Source organism: Xiphophorus hellerii, chromosome 13 (genome assembly GCF_003331165.1).
Source record: "Xiphophorus hellerii strain 12219 chromosome 13, Xiphophorus_hellerii-4.1, whole genome shotgun sequence".
Taxonomy (NCBI): Eukaryota; Metazoa; Chordata; class Actinopteri; order Cyprinodontiformes; family Poeciliidae; genus Xiphophorus; species Xiphophorus hellerii.
Genome location: NC_045684.1, coordinates 27,498 through 50,578, shown reverse-complemented (window position 1 = coordinate 50,578; position 23,081 = coordinate 27,498). Strand labels below are relative to the sequence as shown.

At 49.0% G+C, this 23,081-nt stretch overlaps 2 protein-coding genes across 9 annotated transcripts in view; both read left to right on the top strand.

Annotated features, from left to right (window-relative positions):
• Window positions 1-15,112, top strand: part of pleca (plectin a) — a 69,306-nt gene extending 54,194 nt beyond the window's left edge. For all 8 annotated transcript variants that reach the window (XM_032580064.1, XM_032580066.1, XM_032580063.1 and 5 more), the window contains 5 exons: window positions 5-109; window positions 201-299; window positions 4,155-7,502; window positions 7,592-14,366; window positions 14,437-15,112. In XM_032580064.1, coding sequence (XP_032435955.1) covers window positions 5-109; window positions 201-299; window positions 4,155-7,502; window positions 7,592-13,792 — 9,753 coding nt within the window. In that variant the 3' untranslated portion in view covers window positions 13,793-14,366; window positions 14,437-15,112. The remainder of the gene's footprint in view (window positions 1-4; window positions 110-200; window positions 300-4,154; window positions 7,503-7,591; window positions 14,367-14,436) is intronic.
• A 1,530-nt stretch (window positions 15,113-16,642) lies between these two features.
• On the top strand, window positions 16,643-18,040 carry LOC116731565 (doublesex- and mab-3-related transcription factor C2-like). Its single transcript, XM_032581388.1, has 3 exons — window positions 16,643-16,985; window positions 17,556-17,740; window positions 17,822-18,040. Exons 1-3 carry the CDS (start codon window positions 16,643-16,645, stop codon window positions 17,900-17,902), a joined length of 609 nt encoding a protein of 202 aa, XP_032437279.1. The 3' UTR covers window positions 17,903-18,040.
• Window positions 18,041-23,081: the final 5,041 nt, after the last annotated feature.

Here is a 23,081-nt window from a genome sequence, read left to right as displayed (position 1 = left end):
GAAGGATTACGAGCTGCTGGTGCTGACCTACAGAGCGCTGCAGGATCCCACGTCTTCTCCTCTGAAGAAACCGCGGATGGAGACGTCCTCCGACGGCGTCATCCAGGAGGTCAGGGGACGGGGCTTAAAGCGAGGGGGGAGGAGGCTTGCTGAGGCATTTGGGTCCAGAACCAGAACCTGATGTGTCTGTGTGTCTGCAGTACGTGTCGCTGCGGAGCCGCTACAGCGAGCTGATGACGCTCGCCGCACAGAGCCTCCGCTTCGTCTCCGACGCGCAGCGCCGCCTGGAGGCCGACCAGGTGAGCGCAGCTCCCGCCGACCGGGCCGTTTGGACCCGCGGGTCCGGCCGACGGAAACGGTTCCCGCCTCGCCGCGGCGAAACCGTCCGTCCTCCGTGTCGACCATGTGACCCGGTCGGCAAACAGGAAGCCGGTGGGTCACATGGCTGGCTGGCTCCGCCCCTTCCTGCCGGTTCTCCTTGGTTTCTAACTTTCTCTTCTGTTTGGCTCCTCTGACCTGCTGCATGGTGAATGTTCCCCCAGCACACAGGTATTTAACAACAACATCACTTCCTGTCTGTGGGGAAAGTTCAGAAATCTCAGAAATCTTTCAGATCCACTTTCATGTTATTGAAATATTGATTATTTTTTAAATCTGTAATTTCGGTTTTTATCTTCTTAGTTTACTTAAGTTTTCAGTTTTTTTTTCAGAAAGAAAATCTGAGCTTCCTCATTTCAGAATTATTCACTTTTTAATGTTTATAAACTTGAACGGATCCAACAAACAGTAAAGGTACCAAGAAGGTCCGGTTCAGAGCTGCTGGTTCCGACCCGGTCCGGCAGATTCTGAATGTTTCTGTGAGGAACCACGACCCCTAGTGCCGCTTTCTGCAGGGACACTTTAAACCGTGACACCAGAACCAAACAGGAAACTTTATGGTTCCTCCTCAGCTGGACCGGACCAGAACTTTGTGTCAGCACGGAGGTCCAGAACTGAACTACAGAACTGATCGGGTTCAGAGAACTGCTCCAAAGAACTGGAACAGTGAACTGGTTCGATGAACTAGTCCGTTGAACTGGTTCGATGAACTGGCCGGGGAACTGGGCCGGTGAACTGGTTCAGAGAACTGGTCCAGTGAACTGGACAAGTGAACTGGTCCGGTGAACTGGTTCAGAGAACTGGTTCAGTGAACTGCTCCAAAGAACTGAAACAGTGAACTGGGCAAGTGAACTGGTCCGGTGAACTGGACAAGTGAACTGGTCCAGTGAACTGGTTCAGAGAACTGGACAGGTGAAGTGGACAAGTGAACTGGTCCGGTGAACTGGACAAGTGAACTGGTTCAGTGAACTAGTCCGGTGAACTGGACAAGTGAACTGGTTCAGAGAACTGGTCCAGTGAACTGGACAAGTGAACTGGTCCGGTGAACTGATTCAGTGAACTGGTCCGTTGAACTGGACAAGTGAACTGGTCCGGTGAACTGGACAAGTGAACTGGTTCAGAGAACTGGTCCAGTGAACTGGACAAGTAAACTGGTCCGGTGAACTGATTCAGTGAACTGGTCCGTTGAACTGGACAAGTGAACTGGTCCGGTGAACTGGTTCAGAGAACTGGTTTGGTGAATCTGGAGGATCTGACGGTTTCTAGATGCTGAACTTCTTTGTTCCATTCAGCTCGTTCTCCTGCCTGCGTGTTGCCTTCATGTCCTCAGTCAGTGTGGGATTTCTCATTTGTTCTCCGTTTGCTGCTCAAAACCAGTTTTGTTCAAACTGCTGGGAGTTTAGTTTCAGTTTTTTTCCATGTCTGCATGATGCTGAGAACTTCCTGCTGGTTATTTTAAGCTTTTCATCAAAAGTTGATTTAAAGAGTTTTTGGTGTAAAGCAGCAACATCTCAGAGTCGGTCTGAACTGTTTGGGTTTGACATCAGGATGGTTCTGAGATGAAGGAAGAATATTTCTAAACATCTGATATCTGGAGCTTTGTGCGAAACCAAACAGAACCCTGCCGGTTTCTGGGTCTTAAACCGTGACAGAATCTGCCTGTAGGCCGACTTTCGCTTTAAGGAGGAAATCCAGGAGACGATGGAGCGAGGAGAGAAACGTCTCAAGAACTCGACTCATGATTCAGAAATGAGCTGGACCAGATGCAGATCACCCACATACTGGACATGATCTGATCTGCTGTCCACCAGGGGGCAGCAGAACCGGGTTTAGAGGCAGTGGTGGAGGTACCAGGCGGTTACCGAAACGTCCAGCGGTCCAGTCACGACAGCTTCATCCTTCAACGCTTCCCGCCTGAGTCCGTGTCGAACGACCAGGAGGAACTGCGGCGTGACATTCCCACTGAAATCGGTTTGAAAAGCATCGGATCCAAGAACCGGTCCGAACCCAACCGCTGGACTCCGTTTTGAAAAGAAAAAAGTTTTTATGCTGTTCAGACGTCATAAAATATCAGAAACCAGACAAACCCAACGTTTCCATCCCTGCTCTGCTTCTGGAATAAATTATTAATCTGGATTATAGTTTATTCCCTGAACTTCCTGTTTAGTTTATGAGCAGAAAGTTGAAGATTAACTTTCATAAAACCTCTCAGCTGTAATCCTGCAGGTCTAGTTGGTTGTTTTCTGAAGCTTCAGAAAGAAAATAAGAGTTTCCAGCAATTTGATGCCAAACCCAAATGTTTTCAGACTGTAATCCTAATCTGCTGCCTGCACTCTGAGTTCACATTAACATTGAACAGCCGATGAAGGAAAACGTGGTGAAGCAAGTGAGCAAAGTGTCAGTGGAGCTGCAGTGGGTGTGCAGGATGCCGGGCCTGCCGGGCCTGCCGGGCCTGCCGGGCCTGCCGGGCCTCCAGGACCCACGTGGCTCCACTGACCTTGGTTTTCTGAACAGATCCAGAGTTTTCTTCCTTAGCTTTAAACAGTTCCAAGAAGTTCTGCTGGACGGGATAAAAAGATAAAACCAGAAACTCAGTAGTTTACAGATGGTTCCTGAATGCACCGTCAACGCCCATAGGAGCTTTAAAAGGTCAAAGGTCCTTGAGTCCACCCAAAACAGCACAGCTTTAAACGCCTCGAAAAATAACTTTCCCCCAAAGTTTAAAAGTTAGTTTACATCCTGGTGCAGTGGATGCAGCGGTTCAGCAGCTTCCACACACGGAAACGTCGCAGGTTCGAGTCCCGGCCTGCTGACCTTTGCTTCTCTCGTTACCCACTTTCCTGTCAATTCACTATCAAATAAAGAGCCAATAAAACCTTTGAGTTTTCCTTCTGATAACTTTCTCCTTACACAAGAAAACAAAATAAAGTTTCATTAGAAGAAAAGCGATTTTCTTATTTAGAGAAAAATATTGTCTCAACATGAGGAAATAATTCTGGGGAAAAATTTCTCAATATTTGGAGTATTTTCTGGTCGTTTTTCAGATAATATTCAGATATTTTATCAGTAAGAGAAGCAAATGTTTTCTCTAAAAAAAGCATTTTTGTATATATTTAAGATATTTATTTAGTTGTGAATCTTGTTCTCCCCAACCCAAAATATTCCCCATTTTGGGACCATAAATGACTAGAAAATTAATCAATTCTAGATTAAAAGATTTTCAAATTCCTCCAAAAACGTTCATATTCTGATATTTTTTTCTCTTATGAGAAACTGATGTGAAGTGGAAGGAGATATTTCCTGTAGGTGATAAAATAATGAGAAAAAGATTTCATTTATGTTTTCCTTGGAAAGAAATTATCTCATTATCTTCAGATAATTATTTAAGAAAACTGAAGAAACAATTATCTGAAGATGATTTCATATTTGTAACTTTTCTCAGATGTATTGATTTTTCCTGAAATAAATATCTTAAGATGACAAAATACATTGTCATTATCTTGAGTTTTATTGTGTTAAAATAAAACATCTTGAAATATTTTTATTAATATGAGGAGTGAGAAATAAACCACATTTTTTTTCTCTTTATCTGAAGATATAAAAGTATGTCATTTGTGTTGATTTTCTTTCTGGCTCAATGAAACTTGTTTAATGCCAGATTCTCTTGTTTCTTGAGAAAACCTCCTAGGAATGATTTAATGGAGGACATAAAGCCTCCACGTGTTTCTGTAGCTGCGCGTCTCTAATCTTCGTCCTCTTTGCTTCAACCCAACCAGAAAACATCCGAGCTGCTGAAAGAAGAGGAAAGGAGGAAGCTGGCCGAGGTTCAGGCCGAGTTGGACAAGCAGAAGCGGCTGGCTGAAGCTCAGGCTCAGTCGGCAGCCAGAGCGGAGCAAGAGGCGCAGGAGCTGAAGCTGCAGATGCAGCAGGAGGCCAGCAGGAGGCAGGGCGCGGCCGCCGACTCCGAGCAGCAGAAGAAAAACATCCAGCAGGAGCTGCAGCAGCTGAGGAGTCTGTCGGAGCAGGAGGCCAGGTCCAAGAGCCAGCAGCTGCAGGAGGCGCTGGACAGCCGCTCCAAGATCGAGGAGGAGATCCGCCTGGTCCGCATCCAGCTGGAGACCACCGTGAGGCAGAAAACCTCCGCCGAGTCCGAGCTGCAGAGCCTCCGGGACCGGGCCGCCGAGGCCGACACGCTCCGCAGGGCCGCTCAGGACGAGGCGGAGCGGCTCCGCAGGCAGGTGGCAGAGGAGACCCAGAAGAAGAAAACCGCAGAGGAAGAGCTGAAGCGCAAAGCAGAAGCCGAGAGGGAGGCGGCCAAGCAGAAGCAGAAAGCCCTGGAGGAGCTGCAGAGGTTCAAAACGCAGGCAGAGGAGGCAGAGCGGCGCGTGAAGCAGGCCGAGGAGGAGCAGCTGAGGCAGGTCAAGGTGGTGGAGGAGGTGGCACAGCGGAGCGCCGCCACCCAAATGCAGACCAAGGCCTCGCTGTTCACCGAGAAGACCAGCCAGCTGGAGGAGTCGCTGAAGAAGGAGCAGGGCGCGGTGCTGCAGCTGCAGGAGGAAGCCGAGCGGCTCAGGAAGCTGCAGGACGAAGCCGACAGAGCCAGGCAGCGGGCGGAGCAGGAGGTGGAGACATGGAGGCAAAAAGCCAACGAGGCGTTGCGCCTGCGGCTGCAGGCCGAGGAGGAAGCCCAGAAGAAGAGCCAGGCTCAGCAGGAGGCCGAGCGGCAGAAGGTGGAAGCCGAGCGAGACGCCAAGCGGAGGACCAAGGCGGAGGAGGCGGCGCTGAAGCAGAAGGACGGCGCCGAGAAGGAGCTGGAGAAGCAGCGGCAGTTCGCCGAGCAGATCGCTCAGCAGAAGCTGTCCGCCGAGCAGGAGTGCATCCGCCTCAAGGCCGACTTCGAGCACGCCGACCAGCAGAGGACGCTGCTGGACGGCGAGCTGCAGCGGCTGAAGAACGAGGTGAGCGCCGCAGAGAGCCAGAGGAAACAGCTGGAGGACGAGCTGGCCAGGGTCCGCCGAGAGATGGACGCCCTGCTGCAGATGAAGGTCAAAGCTGAGCAGGAGACGCTGTCCAAGACGGAAAAGAGCAAGCAGCTGCTGGAGTCAGAGGCTCTGAAGATGAAGCGGCTGGCCGAGGAGGCGGCGCGGCTCCGAGCCGTCGCCGAGGAGGCCCAGAGGCAGCGGCAGAGGGCCGAGGAAGAGGCGGCGCGGCAGAGGGTCGAGGCAGACGAGATCCTCAAGGAGAAGCTGGCCGCCATGGACGAGGCCACGCAGGTGAAGACGCAGGCAGAGATCGCCCTGAAGGCCAAGGAGGCCGAGAACGAGAGGCTGAAGAGGAAGGCTGAGGAAGAGGCGTATCAGAGGAAGCTCCTGGAGGACCAGGCCGCCCAGCACAAGCAGCAGATCGAGGAGAAGATGAGTCAGCTGAAGGGCTCGTCCCAGTCCGAGCTGGAGAGACAGAAGACTGTGGTGGAGGAAACTCTGAGGCAGAAGACGGTGGTGGAGGAGGAGATCCGCATCATCAGGCTCAACTTTGAGAAAGCAGCGAAGGAGAAGTCCAGCCTGGAGCAGGAGCTGAAGAAGCTGAAGGACGCTGCAGAGCAGACGCAGAAGAGCAGGCTGCAGGCCGAAGAAGAGGCGGAGAAACTGAAACAACTGGCAGCAGAGGAGGAGAAGAAGAGGAAGGAAGCTGAGGAGAAGGTGAAGAGAATCACTGCAGCAGAAGAAGAGGCGGCTCGCCAATGCAAGGCCGCTCAGCAGGAAGTGGAGCGGCTCAAGAAGAAGGCGGAGGAAGCCAATCAGCAGAGGAGCAACGCCGAGAAAGAGGCGGAGAGGCAGGTGGTCCTGGCCAAGGAGGCGGCGCAGAAATGCAGCGCTGCAGAGCAGAAGGCCCAAAACGTCCTGAGCAAGAACAAAGAGGATGTCCTCGCTCAGGAGAAGCTCAGAGACGAGTTTAACAATGCAAAGAAGCTCGCCCAAGCCGCTGACAAGGCCAAAGAGGAGGCAGAGAAAGAGGCGGCATTGCTTCGCCAGAAAGCCCAGGAGGCAGAGAAGCAGAAAAAATCTGCAGAAGAAGAAGCCGCGAAACAGGCCAGAGCTCAACGAGATGCAGAGAGACTGAGGAAGGAGGCAGAGGAGGAGGCATCGCGGCGGGCTGCGGCCGAAGCTGCGGCGCTGCAGCAGAAGCAGCAGGCGGACGCAGACATGGCCAAACACAAGAAGGAGGCGGAGCAGGCGCTGAAGCAGAAGTCTCAGGTAGAGAAGGAGCTTTCAGCCATCAAGCTGCAGCTGGAGGAAACAGACAAGCAGAAGGAGCTTCTGGACGCTGAGCTGCAGAGAGTTAAAGGAGAAGTCAACGACGCCGTCAAACAGAAAGCGCAGGTGGAGCAAGAGCTCTCCAGAGTCAAGAATCAGATGGACGAGCTCCTCAAAGTCAAACTGAAGATCGAGGAGCAAAACCGCCTCCTCATGCAGAAAGACCAAGACAGCACCCAGAAGTTGCTCCAGGAGGAGGCCGAGAAGATGCGGCACCTGGCAGCGGAGGCCGCTCGGCTCGCAGTGGAGGCCGAAGATGCTGCCAGGCAGAGGCAGGCGGCTGAGGCAGACCTCGCCGAGCAGAGAGCGCTTGCCGAGAAGATGCTGAAGGAGAAGATGCAGGCCATCCAGGAGGCCACAAGACTGAAGGCTGAAGCTGAGGAGCTGCAGAAGCTGAAGGACCGGGCCCAGGAGACGGCTAAAAAACTACAGCAGGACAAACAGCAGATCCAGCAGCGCCTCCACAAGGACACCGAAGACTTCCAGAAGTCTCTGGAAGTGGAGCGCTCCAGGCAGCTGGAAGCGTCCGCTGAGGCCGAGAAGCTGAAGCTCAGAGTCACGGAGCTCAGCGCCGCCCAGACGAAAGCCGAGGACGAGGCCAAGAAGTTCAGGAAGCAAGCCGATGAAGCCAAAGCTCGTCTGCAGGAGACCGAAAAACAGGCAACGGAAACGGTGGTGCAGAAGCTGGAGACGCAGAGGCTGCAGAGCACCAGAGAGGCCGATGATCTGAAGAAAGCCATCGCTGAGCTGGAGGACGAGAAGAAGAAGCTGAGAAAAGATGCTGAGGAGCTGCAGAAGAAAACCCAGCAGGTAGAGTTATTAAAATACAGAAACTAGTTCATGACTAGAAGTCATGAGTGATTTTCTCTGACCAACTTAATCTTCCTTTGGTCTGACAGATGGCGACCGCCCAGCAGGAGCAGATTGAGCAGCAGAAGGTCATCCTTCAACAGTCGTTCCTCAGCGAGAAGGAGCTGCTGCTGAAGAGAGAGCGAGCCGTTGAAGACGAGAAGAAGAAGCTGGAGAAGCAGTATGAGGATGAGGTGAAGAAGGCCAAGGCGTTCAAAGAAGAACAGGAGCGCCAGCGCGCTCTCATGGAGGAGGAGAGGAAGAAGCTGCAGGCCGTGATGGACGAGGCTGTGAAGAAGCAGAAAGAGGCTGAAGAAGAGATGAAAGCCAAGCAGAAGGAGGTGGAGGAGCTTGAGAAGAAGAGGATGGAACAGGAGAAACTCCTGGAGGACGAGAACAAGAAGCTCAGAGAGAAACTCCAGAGCCTGGAAGGAACTTCTAAAACGGGAACGACCAGAACTAAGGAAATGGAAGTTCAGACTGACGACGTTCCCGAGGAGCAGCTGGTCTCCATGACGATGGTGGGAACAACCAGAAAGGTTCTGAATGGTGCCGTCGAAGTGGACAGGGTGAAGAAAGATGGAGGATCTCCCTACGCATTTGATGGAATCAGAGAGAAGGTTCCTGCAGAGAGACTCTTTGACCTCGGTGTCCTGACCAAGAAGGACCTGGACAAACTAAGAAAAGGCAAAGTCACTGTGCAGGAGCTGGAAAAGACAGACAAAGTTCGATGGTGTCTGAAGGGCCAGGACTGCGTCGGAGGCATCCTGACTCCATCTAAGGAGAAGAAGAGCGTCTACAACGCCATGACAGAAAACCAGATCACTCCGGAGTCTGCCGCCATGCTTCTGGAATCTCAAGCAGCTTCAGGCTTCATTGTTGATCCGGTGAGAAATAAACTTCTGTCTGTAGACGAGGCTGTTAAGGAGGAGTTAGTTGGGCCTGAGCTCCACGACCGGATGCTTTCTGCTGAGCGCGCAGCCACTGGCTTTAGAGATCCATACACTGGAGCCAGAATCTCTCTGTTTGAGGCCATGAAGAAGGGCCTCATTGGTAAAGAGCAAGCCACCAAATTCCTGGATGTGCAGCTCGCCACCGGTGGGATAGTGGATCCCATTAACAGTCACAGAGTCCCGCTTCAGGCAGCTTACAAGGAAGGCCACTTTGATGCAGACATGAACAAGAAACTGACGAATCCCAGTGAAGAGTCCAAGTTATTCACTGACCCCAGCACTCAGGAGCCACTCACCTACAAACAGCTGCTGGAGAAATGCACCAAAGACCCAGACACCGGCCTGCTGATGTTACCGGTGACGGAAAGAGCCGGTCAGAGAGAGAGAACCTACACAGATATGGAGACTAAAGAGGTGTTCAGCAGATCCAATGTTGATGTTCCGTTTGGAAAGTTTAAAGGAAAGACCGTCACCATCTGGGAGGTGATAAACTCAGAGTATTTCACAGAGGAGCAAAGAAGAGAACTGATCCGCCAGTACAAGACAGGCAAGATCACCGTAGAGAAAGTCATCAAGATCGTCATCACTGTTGTGGAAGACAAGGAGAAGGATAGTGGAAATGTCTTCAACGGTCTGAGGGCTCCAGTGAGCGCCACTGAGCTGCTAGAGTCTAAGATTATAAACAAAGACTTGTTCAACAAGCTGAGCAATGGGAAGATCTCAGTTAAAGAAGTTTCTGAGATGGATGCCGTGAAGAAGGCTCTGCAAGGAACGCCCAGCATCGCAGGTCTCCTGAATGAACCAACCAAAGAGAAAATGCCGTTCTATCAAGCCTTGAAAAAGGAATTACTCTCCCCAGAGACGGCTGGGAATCTCCTCGAAGCTCAAGCGGCAACAGGATTCATGATAGATCCTGTGAAAAATGAGCGTATGCCTGTTGATGAAGCCGTTAAATCAGGTCTTGTCGGTCCAGAGCTGCACGAACGCCTCCTGTCAGCAGAGCGAGCCGTCAGCGGCTACAGAGATCCCTACACAGGGAAAAAGGTGTCCGTTTTTGAAGCCATGAGCAAAGGCCTCGTAAAGAAAGACCAAGGCATCCGTCTGCTGGAAGCTCAGCTCTCAACGGGAGGAGTTATCGATCCCATTAAAAGCTGTCGCATCCCTAATGAGGTCGCCTGCAAGCGAGGATACTTTGATGAAGAAATCGACAAGACTCTGAATCAAAACACAGACGAGACAAAAGTTTTTTATGATCCCAACTCACAGCAGGATGCCACCTACGCACAACTCATGTATAAATGTGTCACAGACAAAGAAACTGGATTGCCATTACTTCCTCTGTCAAAGAAGGCCCCAAAGCCTAAGGAGGACAAACAAATAACAGAGGCCAAAACGAAAGAGGCCCTAAGCCAGAAGACAATGGAGCTGGAATATGGACCCTTCAAAGGAAGAAAAGTCACAATTTGGGAAATCATAAACTCTAAGTACGTCACTGAGGAACAGAGGCTGGAGCTGATCCGTCAGTACAGGATGGGATTGGTAACAATCGAGAAGCTCATAAAGATTGTGATAACAACCATTGATGAAAAAGAGGACAAAACAAAGGAAGAGGCTTGTTTTGAAGGCCTGAGAGAACCAGTCACCGCCAGCTCTCTGTTTGATTCCAACATCATTGACAAAGCCACATTTGACCAACTCCAGCAGGGGAAGAAGGCTCCCAAAGAGGTTGGTCAAACTGACAAAGTCAGAAAGTACCTGCATGGCACTGACCGCATCGATGGCGTCGCCATGGAAGGCTCAGACGAGAAGCTAAGCATTTATGAAGCTATGAGACGGCGTGTTATACAGCATAGCACTGGACTGGCTCTTCTTGAGGCCCAAGCTGGTACCGGATTTATAACCGATCCAGTAAAAAAACAGAAATATTCTGTGGATGATGCTGTGAAGGCTGGAGTTGTTGGTCCTGAGCTTCATGAGAAACTTCTATCAGCTGAAAAAGCAGTGACAGGATACAAAGACCCATATACTGGCAACAAGATCTCCCTGTTCCAGGCCATGAAGAAGGAACTGGTGTTAAGGGAGCATGCTATTCCTATTCTAGAAGCTCAGATCACAACTGGTGGAATAATCGATCCAGTCAGCAGCCATCGGGTTCCCAATGACGCAGCCGTCCAGCGTGGCTTCTTCAGTAAAGAAATGTTGAAATCATTCAGCGAACAGACAGGCGACATCAAAGGCTTCACCAACCCCAACACCAATGAACGGGTGACTTACAGCCAGCTGCTGGAGAAATGCAGAAGAGACCCCAACACCGGTCTGTGCTACCTGCCTCTGTCGAAAGTTGAAGCTCCTGCCGTGACTGAGAAGTCCTATGAGTACACAGAGGAGCAAGCTCAACAAGACCTAGCCAACACTCAGATTGAGATCCCTCATCAGAGCTTTGCAGGAAAGAGCTTGACCATCTGGGAGGTGATGAACTCAAACATGCTTCCTGAAGAGGAGAGGAGGCGGCTCCTGGAGCAGTACCGCTTGGGCCAAATCACAAAGGAAAGGATGCTCATCATCATCATCGAAATCATTGAGCAAAGAGAAACTGTGAAGCTGGAGCAGAGCATGTCATGTGACGTGATCAGGAGAAGGGTTACTATTGAGGACCTGTACAGCGCTCGGATTATTGACCTGCAGACGTACAACCTCCTGAAACAGGAGAAGATGAGCGTCCAGGAGGTGATGGAGATGCCGTCAGTGAAGCAGTACCTCTTTGGAACAGGTTGCATTGCGGGAATCATGTCAGACAGTCCTCCTAAAATCAGCATTTACCAGGCTATGAAGAACGGCCAGATTAAGCCTGAAGTCGCTGTGAAACTTCTCGAGGCGCAGGCAGCAACAGGATTCATGATCGACCCTGTAAAAGACGAGCTCCTAACCGTTGATGAAGCTGTACGTAAGGGCCTTGTTGGGCCTGAGATCCATGATAAACTGCTCTCAGCTGAGCGTGCAGTAACAGGATACAAGGATCCGTACAGCGGAAAAGTCATTTCTCTCTTCCAGGCCATGAAGAAAGACCTGATTTCAGAAGAATATGCCTTGAGGCTTTTGGAAGCCCAGAATGCCACTGGAGGACTGATGGATCCGGAGTACTACTTCCACCTTCCCCTGGATGTGGCCATGCAGCGTGGCTACATTAACAAAGAAACCCTTGACAGGATAACTGAACCTACAGCGGACGTCCGAGGTTACATTGACCCAACAACGGATGAGAAACAGACTTACGCTCAGCTGCTGAAGAGATGCAGAGTTGATAAAGAAAGTGGACTCCGGCTGCTTTCCCTGGCAGACAGACGACTTCTCTTCAAGGGTCTCAGAAAAACCATCCCTGCAGATGAGCTCCTCCGTTCACAGATTATTGACCAGAAGACCTACAGCGAGCTCATTGAAGGCATCATCACAGTGGAGGAGGTCAGCAGAGATCTGAAGAAGTACCTTGAGGGCACCAGCTGCATAGCAGGCGTTTATGTCGAATCTACCAAAGACCGTCTTTCTATTTACCAAGCAATGAAGAAGAACATGATCAGGCCGGGAACCGCCTTTGAGCTGCTTGAAGCTCAAGCTGCTACAGGATATGTGATTGACCCCATCAAAAACCTGAAACTGAATGTCACAGAGGCTGTTAAAATGGCCGTGGTTGGCCCAGAGTTTAAAGACAAACTCCTCTCAGCTGAACGAGCCGTCACAGGCTACAGAGACCCTTACTCTGGCCAGGTAGTCTCTCTGTTCCAGGCTATGAAAAAGAATCTGATTCTGAAAGACCATGGCATTCGGCTGCTGGAGGCCCAGATCGCTACCGGGGGGATCATCGATCCCCAGGAGAGCCACCGTTTGCCCGTTGAAACAGCATATGAACGTGGACTCTTTGATGAGGAAATGAACACGATTCTCACTGATCCCTCTGATGACACAAAGGGCTTCTTTGATCCAAACACAGAGGAAAACCTCACCTACCTGCAGCTGATGGAGAGATGCATGACAGACCCAGAGACCGGCCTTCGTCTCCTGCTGCTGAAAGAGAAGAAACGCGAGAGGAAGACGTCGTCCAAGTCTTCTGTTCGCAAGCGAAGGGTTGTCATTGTCGATCCAGAATCGGGCAAAGAAATGTCCGTTTATGAAGCATACCAAAAAGGACTGATTGATCACCAGACCTATATAGAGCTTTCAGAGCAGGAGTGTGAGTGGGAGGAGATAACGATAACCTCCTCGGATGGAGTCGTAAAGTCCATGATCATCGACAGAAGGTCTGGACGGCAATATGACATTGACGATGCCATCACAAGAGGCCTGATAGATAAGTCTGCTCTGGATCAGTACCGAGCCGGAACCCTGTCCATCACAGAATTCGCAGACATGCTGTCTGGAAACATGAGCGGCAGTAGATCACGCTCATCCTCCTTTGGCTCCTCTTCCTCCTACACCGCCAGCCCAGTGCCTTCCATAAAAACACCCGCAACCACATGGAACGACCCAACTGAGGAGACCGGGCCTGTGGCCGGGATACTGGACACAGACACGCTGGAGAAGGTTTCCATCACAGAGGCAATTCACCGAAATCTTGTGGACAACATAACAGGTCAAAGGCTGCTGGAAGCGCAGGCCTGCACTGGAGGGATCATTGACCCGAACACAGGAGAGAAGTTCTCTGTGGCTGATGCAATGAATAAAGGGCTGGTGGATAAGATCATGGTGGACCGCATCAGTTTAGCCCAGAAGGCGCACAATGGGTTTGAAGATCCCCGAACTAAGAGCAAAATGTCTGCTGCTCAAGCTCTGAAGAAAGGATGGCTTTACTACGAAGCCGGCCAGCGGTTCCTTGAGGTCCAGTATCTCACCGGCGGGCTGATTGAACCAGATGCTTCTGGTAGAGTCTCTATTGATGAGGCTGTGAAGAAGGGCACCTTAGACGCCCGCACCGCCCAGAAGTTACGAGATGTCAGTGCCTATTCCAAGTACCTCACCTGCCCCAAAACCAAGCTCAAGATCTCCTACAAGGACGCCATGGAGAGAAGCATGATCGAGGAAGGAACCGGTCTGCGGCTGCTCGAAGCTTCGTCTCAGTCCACCAAAGGCCTTTACAGTCCGTATAGCATCAGCGGCTCTGGCTCTGCGACCGGATCCCGCTCTGGTTCCAGAACCGGCTCCAGATCCGGCTCCAGGAGAGGAAGCTTTGATGCCACAGGGTCAAGTTTCACAACAACCTTCTCGTCGTCATCCTTCGGTTCGCCGAGCTACAGCCGGCGTTACTGAGCAGGAGGCGGAGCAACGCTCACCAGATGCCTGCATCCCTGTGGGATAAAGACCTCCTTTATTCTGCTCTGCATGGGGGTGTTACAAAACGTTCCTTTCTCCACCAATATATTCATTCACTTTATTGTATATTTTACACTGTATGGCACCTCATCAGATCCATTATCATGTACTGTAAGCAGTACAGCCGACCACCTACAGCCTACCTGACTAACAATTATAAAATAAGCATCTAGTCTTCCAGAAACACTCATTTATTTCCTAGAAAAATTGTTAGCAGAACCAGATTGGATGTACAAACTAGGGTTTCTGAACATGTGTATATTTCTGAAAGGACAAAAAGCTTCTCTGCAGAGCAGAAGATGGAATCTATCGATAGTCTGCCTCAAGAACGCCAAGCTTCAAGATCTTCTCTCTCATGGGCCACACTGCCATATTTACACTATAAACTCAACTTCATAACCATAAACCCTGCAGTCGGAGCAACATGTGCACACTGTGAGATGGACACATAGCAAGAGAGACCTGGTTTGACCAACACCAATAAATCCCTGCTGTTCTGGATGGCAGAAAGGTAAATCTAGAGAGAAGCATTTCTGATCTGATGCCAGATTGTTGGAATCTGATGTTTTGTTCTGTTCCAGGAACTTCCTTCAGCCTTCAGCTGGTCTCTCTGCTCAGACGTCGGCGCTGGACTCCAGTGGACGCTGCTCCTCAGGACTGAAACTCCCCGCTCTGCTGCTCGGTCTGGTTGCTTAGCAAACTTTCACTGGGAGAAGCTGCAGACCTCAAACTGGTGCCTGACTGAAAGGTGAGCAGGTTTCCAGTCTGGCTGCAGAAGAAACACCGAAACGTATTAACCAAGATTAAGATCATAACATTGACTTTATTTCCCAGGCGATGTATGGCGACTGTAGCGATGATTAGTAAAAATGTTTCTTTGAGAAAGATCTTCAAGCTTCGCAGCTCAGCCAGTTTTTATATTTGACACTGATGGTAGATCTTTTTTGTAAAGCAGCACATTTGATCTATAGCTCCTTTTATTTTCATACTCTATATTTCTGCTTCGCATGATTTACTAACGTATTAAAGACATAACAGCTATATCCTTTAAAAGCTTATTTTTTTGCTGTGTTTGAGGTTTGAAGGATGTATTTTAGAGAGGAGTCATCCAGCCTTGTTTGGTGTATTTATAGCTAAATGGGACGAGAACATTTATTGTTACACCTGAAGCCTGTAAATAAACACAAAAATGAAAAGAACTAAATCTGTTTCTTTATTTTTGTTTTGTTTGCTGTATGAATAAAGACTGAAAAATTACTGCTGAAGTTGAGTTTTTCTAATAAATGTAGGTCAAATGAAACTATTCAACAAGACGTCCACGTCTCACAAACTGCTGTTGAAATAATATATTTTTATGTTTTCCACTTTAAATATCAATCAACAATATTCAAATAAATTCTGGGGGATTTAACCCTTAAAGGCTGTTATTAAGAATAGTTACATTTTTACAAAGTAGTCAATGATTATTATTATTATTATAATATTTGTATTGTCCAAAATGTAGGAGCCTACTTTCTAGAATCAACACTAAGAATATTATAAATTGCCACATTTTTCATTTTAAACAGATAATCATTATAATGTCATTTATTTATTTTCTATTAAGTCATACAGATTAATGGCAAACTTTATATTCTTTGGATAAAACAATAGTCTGCTTCCCAGATATGTAAAAATATTAAATATTTATATTTTGCAGTTTTTTTCTTTTAACTTGAAATATTTTTATCAAATAATATTTTTCATATTTTGGAGATGTTAATGGTTTAAAGTCTCATATGCTTAAATATTTCTGCTGTTTTACAGAAGTTATATATAAAAAAAGAAATACACTAAAAAAATATTATGTTATATTAAAATATTCTGTAAGATATGTTAATGTGCGGTTGTCTTTGTTCTTTATGTCTCTGAGTTTGTTGAAAAAGAAGCTGTTTATATAAAAGACTCACCCTGTCATCGGTCGCTATGGAGAAACAAACTGATGAACCATTTAAAGCTGCCATGTTTTCTGAGCCGCTGCCAGACGGTCCAACATGATTTCATCTGAAACCTTTTATTTACACCAGAGTCAGTCTGAGGTTTTACCAAACCAAACTAAATCTACCTATCAAAGTAAAACTTTGATCAGATTTTTGCATCTTAAAGGATTTTATTTTGGAAGATTAGAAGTGATGATGTTCAATATTTTTTGGATTATACTTTAGTTCAGCCACAACAGAAGATGATACCTGCAACAGTCTTAATCTGTGGATTTGGTTTGATATTTTGCGTAAAATCAGCTGTGGCGTTCTCACTTTATTTTATTTCTAAATGCATAGAAATAAAATATGTTACTGCACAGAATAAAAATCCTTAAAGATGAATGTTTATTGTGACTAAATCTGATTATGTTCTGTTTTGATGACCAGAAACGCATTGAGATACTTTTAATATTTTTATTGACTTTATTTAATGCTAGCGTGAGAAAGGTTCACGTTTTATTATCAATGAAATCTTTGTATTAATAAATGTAATAAAATGACCATATATGTGCCATTTTTGGTCGGAACCATTGGATGGAGCCATGAGGGTCACGACCATCAGAATTCCAGCCAATCAGGCGCCGGGACCCACGTGGGGCCTCTGGCCCCGGCTCCACACCTGGACTGGGTGGGAATCCCCGCAGCTGGTACCATGGTGACGAGGGCGGTCTCTGATTGGTCGGCTCGGTGGGACATTGATACTTTCCCAACGAGAAACTCGATGGTGATTTAAAGCTAAACCGGAGCGGGCTGGATGATTCCCGCCATGTCCGAACCGCGGCAGCCCAAATGCTCCCGGTGCCGGCACCACGGCTTCATCATCCGGAAGAAGGGCCACAGCAGGTGCTGCCCGTTCTCCGGCTGTGAGTGCTGGAAGTGCGGCCTGATCACCCGGCGGACCCAGGTCAATGCGCTCCAGCGGAACCTGAGCAGAACCCGAGATCGGCCCCGGAACCCGAAGCCGCGGGCCGGTCGCAGGGCGGCGGGAGACCCCGCTGCTGCCGCCGGGACCCGGGACCCGGACGGTTTGGGTCCAGATGTCCGGAACCAGCGGCCGGAACCGCGAGGAGAGCCCGGTTCCGGTCCGGACGGCAGAGATGTTCCGACCTGTAAGAACTTCCAACACGATATTCAGTTAAAAACTTATTTTTAAACAAACTCTCGGTTTTTTCTGCACATTTGAGCTAAAATACAAACATTAAACATTTATTCTATTTTTTATTCATTTTAGCCTAAAAACCTGATTGTATGTTTCAATAAAAGAGAAACCATTAAGAATTAAAGTCACTCCATTTATTAGGTAAATATTAAGTATAAAGTAGAATCAGTTCAGTAAATCAGTCAAGATATGAGCATAAAGTGAATTAAAATATAAATTTCTGCTAAATGCAGGAAGATTAAAATATTTAGGAGTGAATATTTTTCAGCTGGAGTGACGATCAACCAGCTTTCAGTTCAACTTAAATTCTGTTTTTATAATAATTCATCATTTTGGGATAAAACAGGAGAGAATGTGAATTAATTGAATTTGTTTTCATTATTTGCCAACAGAATTATTAACTGTAGCTTTACACAAATGTCTGATGGTCAGTGGATTAAATAACGAAGTAAATATTGTGTTTCCATATTTTATTTTTAATAAGAGTCCTAACATGAGCATCATTTCCTGCTCCTGCCAGGTCTTCCTCCTCCTCCTCTTCCTCAGCTCCTCTCCCCCCTCTCTTCCCGCTCCTCCTTGGCTCCGCCCCCTGACCTCCTGCTCCACCTGCCGTTCCTACCTGCGCTCCCCTCCGGCCTGTATGACGACCTCTGCAGGCCGCTGATGATCCCGCACTTCCTGTCATACCCCGCCCCGCCAGCAGAGGTCAGGCTGCAGCGCTCAGCTCGCTCTGCTCAGCTGTCAGGCTCAGCTCACCTGCTGCTTCCGGTCTGTTCTTCTTCTCAGGACTGCAGGCTGGTCTTCCTCCCGCTCCACCCTGCTCCTGAAGCGCCCCCTGCAGGCTGTGGGTCCAGCAGCAGAGCCTGAAGGATCGGCGGCTTCTGTCCGTCACTTCCTGTTCCTGTTCCAGTTCAAACTTCTTGTTGTCGCTGTTTGGTTCAGAGGGGGTTAAACTGAAAGTTTGTTACCTTAAATAAAATGCAGAGCTGTGGCTCATGACCAGGATCCGCTCCGTTTGGTTCTCTGCTGCAGGTTTCTGGCTCACAGAACCGAATCTGGGCCAGAGCCGCTGTTAGTTCTGCTGGAATTCACGTGTTACTGCATAGAACCATGTCCTGGTTCTGCCTGGTTCTGATCAGCGGTCCAGAACCTCTGAGGCCTCATTTAGATCCGGTTCCCAGGTGTTTCATAGGTCCGTCCAGCAGGGGGTGCAGTAGCACAGTGTTCCATTCAGTCTGCACTTTCCAACTGGACCCAGCCGTTCTGCAGAACCTCTGGTTTTGGCCCGGTCCATCAGAGAACATCTAGCATCTATTTCTGTGTTTTTACGTAATAAAGGTTCAAATGTAAACCCGACTTCCTGTGGATGAAAGTTTGTGACATTAATAATAAAATGTTTCCATAGCAGCAACACGTCGGCTGCAGCTGCACCACAGAGAGAACGAGACGAGTCGCCGAATTTGGACCGGAACCAACGGGGCGGCCGGGTTCACAGCCCCGTCCTGAGGACGATCCGGTTCTGATCCGGGGTCCGGTCGTTTTAATGCTGCTGGGGAAGTTCAGCTCCAAACTTTCAAACTTGAATGGTTCTGCAGCACCATGTGGCTGCGGCCCACAGCATCATCCCTCCGCTGCCGTGCTTCCCAGCAGGTAACAGCCGATGTGTCTGCTTCCCTCCATCTTGTCTCCTCCGTCCGGCGGCCATCTTGTTTATAGAGAGAAGATGTTGCTGGTTCAGCGTCATCATGACCTTTGGCCAGTTTAGGGTCGCTGACTCAGCTCGGCTTTGTGTTCGGTTCTGGTATTTGTCACCGGGGTGTGACCCGCAGAGATCTGCTCCTCCACGTCACCCACTGGTGACCTTTGACCTGACAGAACCGCTGCTGTAAACTGGGAAACCTTTGGCAGCAGCAGATTACTGTAAAAACATAAACATTAGCATGCTAACCCCTCTAGCATGCTAGCGCGGATGTTTTTCATATTTCCCATCAGCCACTGGACATTTTTCAAGATGGCGGCCGTTTTTGAGAAAATTATTGTTATAAAATGTTCCTCTTTTTTAAGACTTGGGTGAACTTTCTGTCACATTGGAGGTCCTGGTTCTGACCCAGAAAAGATCCAGAGAAGGCTTGGGTTCTGAAGACGTCATCATTCTGGGTGTCATCGTGTGTTGGTCCCCCATCCTCCTTCAACGGGGACCGTCTCCAGGTGTGGGACCGTCTCCAGGTGTGGGACCGTCTCTGGACGTCTGCAGTCCATCACCAAACGACAGAGGGACACAGTTCCATATCTGGGGACATGTAGATGAATGTTTTGTGTTTGTGGACTGAGAGAGGAAGTGAGATCCCAGAGAAACGGTAGCACACCTGCAGGCTCTGTCCCATCACCCCTCCACCGCCGTGCCTTACAGCTGGTGCTGCTGCTGACATCGTGAGGCTGACCCGGTTCTAACCCGGTTCTGCTTTATCAGGTGCGGTTCTGCTAAGTCAGTCACCATCTCTGTGGTTTAGCTGATGGATGACCTTTGACCCGTCGGTCTGCCCAGCGATGCTTTACGGCTCGTGTCTCGTCTCTCAACCTGTTTCCCTGTTGAATCTCAGACGAGATGAAAAAACCTTAAAAAAATCAACGGCCAGGACTTGAACCTGTGATGGTGGTGCTGAGGGCCGCCGCCGCCGCCGCTGAGGGCCGCCGCCGCCGCTGAGGGCCGCCGCTGCTGAGGGCTGCCGCCGCTGAGGGCCACCGCTGAGGGCCGCCGCTGCCGCTGAGGGCCGCCACCGCTGCCCCTCAGCGTTTTATCTCTTAGATATGTGTCTTTGTCGGTGCAGAGCAGCAACACTGTTGCACTCAGAAGCAGCAGACTGCAGCCTGAGTTGCGTAACCGTTGTACCACCAGATCCTGCTTGTCAGTGAGTCTCTGCCAACAGAACCTGCCAGAACCTTTGTGTGTAGTGGGTGTGTCTGAGATAACAGCAGCAGAGGGAAACCGGCTCAACGCGCAGCAGGAATGCAAAACAAACTGCATGTTGCTTCAGGATGTGCTGCTCTAAGTAAACCTCTGGATTGCTGTAGCGTTTGGAGAGTTTTCTAGCAGCAGAAGTAACTGCTGTGACCCATGTTGGGTTCTGACCCGACGGACCCGTTCAGGTCCGGCATGCAGCAGTTAGACTTGCTGACAGACGTCTGGTCCAGGAATCTGCTGCTGCCTGCGGTGACAGTTTGTGTCTCTTCGCGCCTCGATGAGAAGCAGCAGTTTGAATTCCTTTAGCAGCAGAGAAGTGGAGTTGCTGCAGGGCATGGCCTAGTCCAAACCTTTCATCTCCAGTGCTTCCAGGGAACAGCCGATCAGGACGCGGTGCAGAAACATGTTCATTAAAAACATTCCTGACCCGGAGCCTTGGCTTCAGGAAGAGCAGAGCAATATCCTGCTGGACCAGAACAATGAGCCGGACCGCGGGAAACGTCCTGCTCCTCCAGGAAGAGACGCCTGGCAGGGAAACGGATCGCATTTCATTCTTAGGAACTTCAAACACATTTTAAAATCTGACAAAGAGCTGCTGTTTTCTAACAATCAAATAATGTCAACGGATAGGAACCGGGAGGAACGTTCTTTTATTCTGTTGCTTTTCTCTCCATGTTGTTGCATAATCAGCATTCTTGGTCTCACTGAACAAACTGACTGGGTTTGTTGCAACATGCAGTTTAAAATGCGACACGTTTTCCTCTCTGACCCACCAAGTCAAACGACTGGCTCAGTTTTTACCCACAAACCAAAGATCCACAGGAAGGAAGTGAAACTTGATTTATATAGCAAGGAAAGAACCGTTGAACCTGCTGGTGACGCTGCAGCCTGGAGAAGGGGTCCTATCGGGCCTTTTTGGCCGATGGGGCCCCAGAAGCAGCTGATGGGTACCGGCAGACCATGCGGCTGGGTGGATGCTAAGGGAAAAACTCGGGGTGGGAGGAGTTTGGAGATGTCATGGAGAACAACCACAATGTGGTTTCAAGGCGATTCTGGTCCTGCGTCTTGAAGGGACCAGAATCGCCCTGGTTCCAACAGAACCAACAGAACCAACACCAACTAGAAGAGGGGTGGTGGTATTGGGTTGGTGGGCCCCAGTGGCCCGCAGTTCTGCAGCCAGGGACTTGTGTTTGGGTGTATTAGAGGGGGATGCGCTCTGATGGGTCAGTACTGACTGTCTGGGCGCTCAGAGCAGAACCGGAACCGTGACAGTCGGGCCTCGTCGCCTGATCTGGAAGTTACAAGAGGCAAATTAAAGCTTAACGTGTAAATCAGATTCCTTAGCCTCCACCCAAACTACAGATGCAGTAAAACATTTATTTTGAGGTGTGATCTTATTTTGAGCCCGAAAGCTTCACCTCATGTTCTGCGTTATTATCGAACATCTCGCTGCAGGCGGACCCAACCGGTCCTGAAGAACCTGAGAACCGCCGTTTCAGCTCCTCCAGTCATTAAAGGAGGGACGAGTCGGTGTTCACTCGCTGACAGACGCTGACAGTTTTATTGCCTGTAGACCCTCCACCCACCTCCAGCAAGCAGGTCCCAACTCCTGGAACCATGCCTCATATTCCATCAGCTAATCAGAGAGCGGCTCACCTCATCAGGCAGGAATGATGCTAATGTCTCGTTAGCTGCGCCCCTTCAACACGCCGCTCTATATGAGCAACTTCTGGAACACCTGAGCTCACCTGTTGCAATCAGACCAATAAAAGGTGTCAAAAGGAAAGTTTGCTGAAGCCGCCACACCTCAGCAGCTTTGTCACGCCATGACAGAGTCGCCACATACCTTAGTCATGTTACCAGAACAGATGTGTTGAAATTTGGAGGAAACATGAAGACTGAACAAACTTCACCTGAAACAAACTTGGTTGTTTCTGAATCTGCAGATTTCCAGTGACGTTTCTGGATCTTCATCAGAACTCTAATCTGATGAATTAGAGTTTTCCAACATGTTGGGAGTTTTTCTCACTGATGCATTTTTCTGCAAACCTCCCCAGTTCTTCAGAAATGCCACACCTTGTTTTCTCGCACCGATGAGTTTCTGACTCTGGTATCGGATGAACAGATAAAAACATGTGAACTAATCGCTGCGGCTGCCTAAAGGTTGCCGGTTCAACCACCTCTCTCTGTCACTGTCAGGAAACCATCAGCCCTGAATGTTGGATGTTTCTTGACATGGAAATGATTTTATTGGCGGTTCTGGGTTCCCAGTGAAAGTCGTGCCTCAGGCTGACCTGAGAGTTCAAGTCATAATTTTTAGCCTCAGTTAGAACAAAAGTCGTGTGCTGAGCAGGAAAATCCATCCCATAATATCAGAGCACACCTGTGGAAAGAGCAGGACTAACAGCAGACGTTTACACAACATCATTAGCTAAAGATGGACATTAGAAAGTCATCTGGAAGGAAAAACGTCCAACAAGATCAGATCATGTTTTCATGAAAAGCAAAAGTCAAACAGACCAACAAAGTCAGTTACTCCATGAAAAACATTTTTTAAATCTACATTTTTAAATATGAATAAGAAATCAACAATCAAAGTTTGATCAAAGTTTCCTGATGTTTCTGCTGCAACATGGAAGAAGCAACAAGAACTCTGACACATCTGGACTCTTGGCAGCGCTGCCGCCGTTCTGTCAACAGAGCATCTCACCGTGTCGCAGCGCTAGCATGCAGTGCTAGCATGATGCGCTAGCATGCGGTGCTAGCATGCGGTGCTAGCATGCAGTGCTAGCATGCGTTGCTACCATGCTGAGCTAACACGCTCCAGACTTGTCCTTTCAGCTCCTCTCTAAACATTCAGCTTGATTGATTTGGCATCCATGTTTAAATAAAGAAGAAGAATGCAGGAGGAGTTTTGCCTTCCACCACGTTTTCTCTCTGTTGGTATTTTAGCCTCTGGACATGTGAACAGATGCATAGTTTGGGTCAGAAAACATCTGGAAACATGAAACATAGAAAAACAATTAGCAGAGCAGAAAATCTTATTAATCTGTAATGATTAATGCAGGGGGTTCAAAGTGTGGC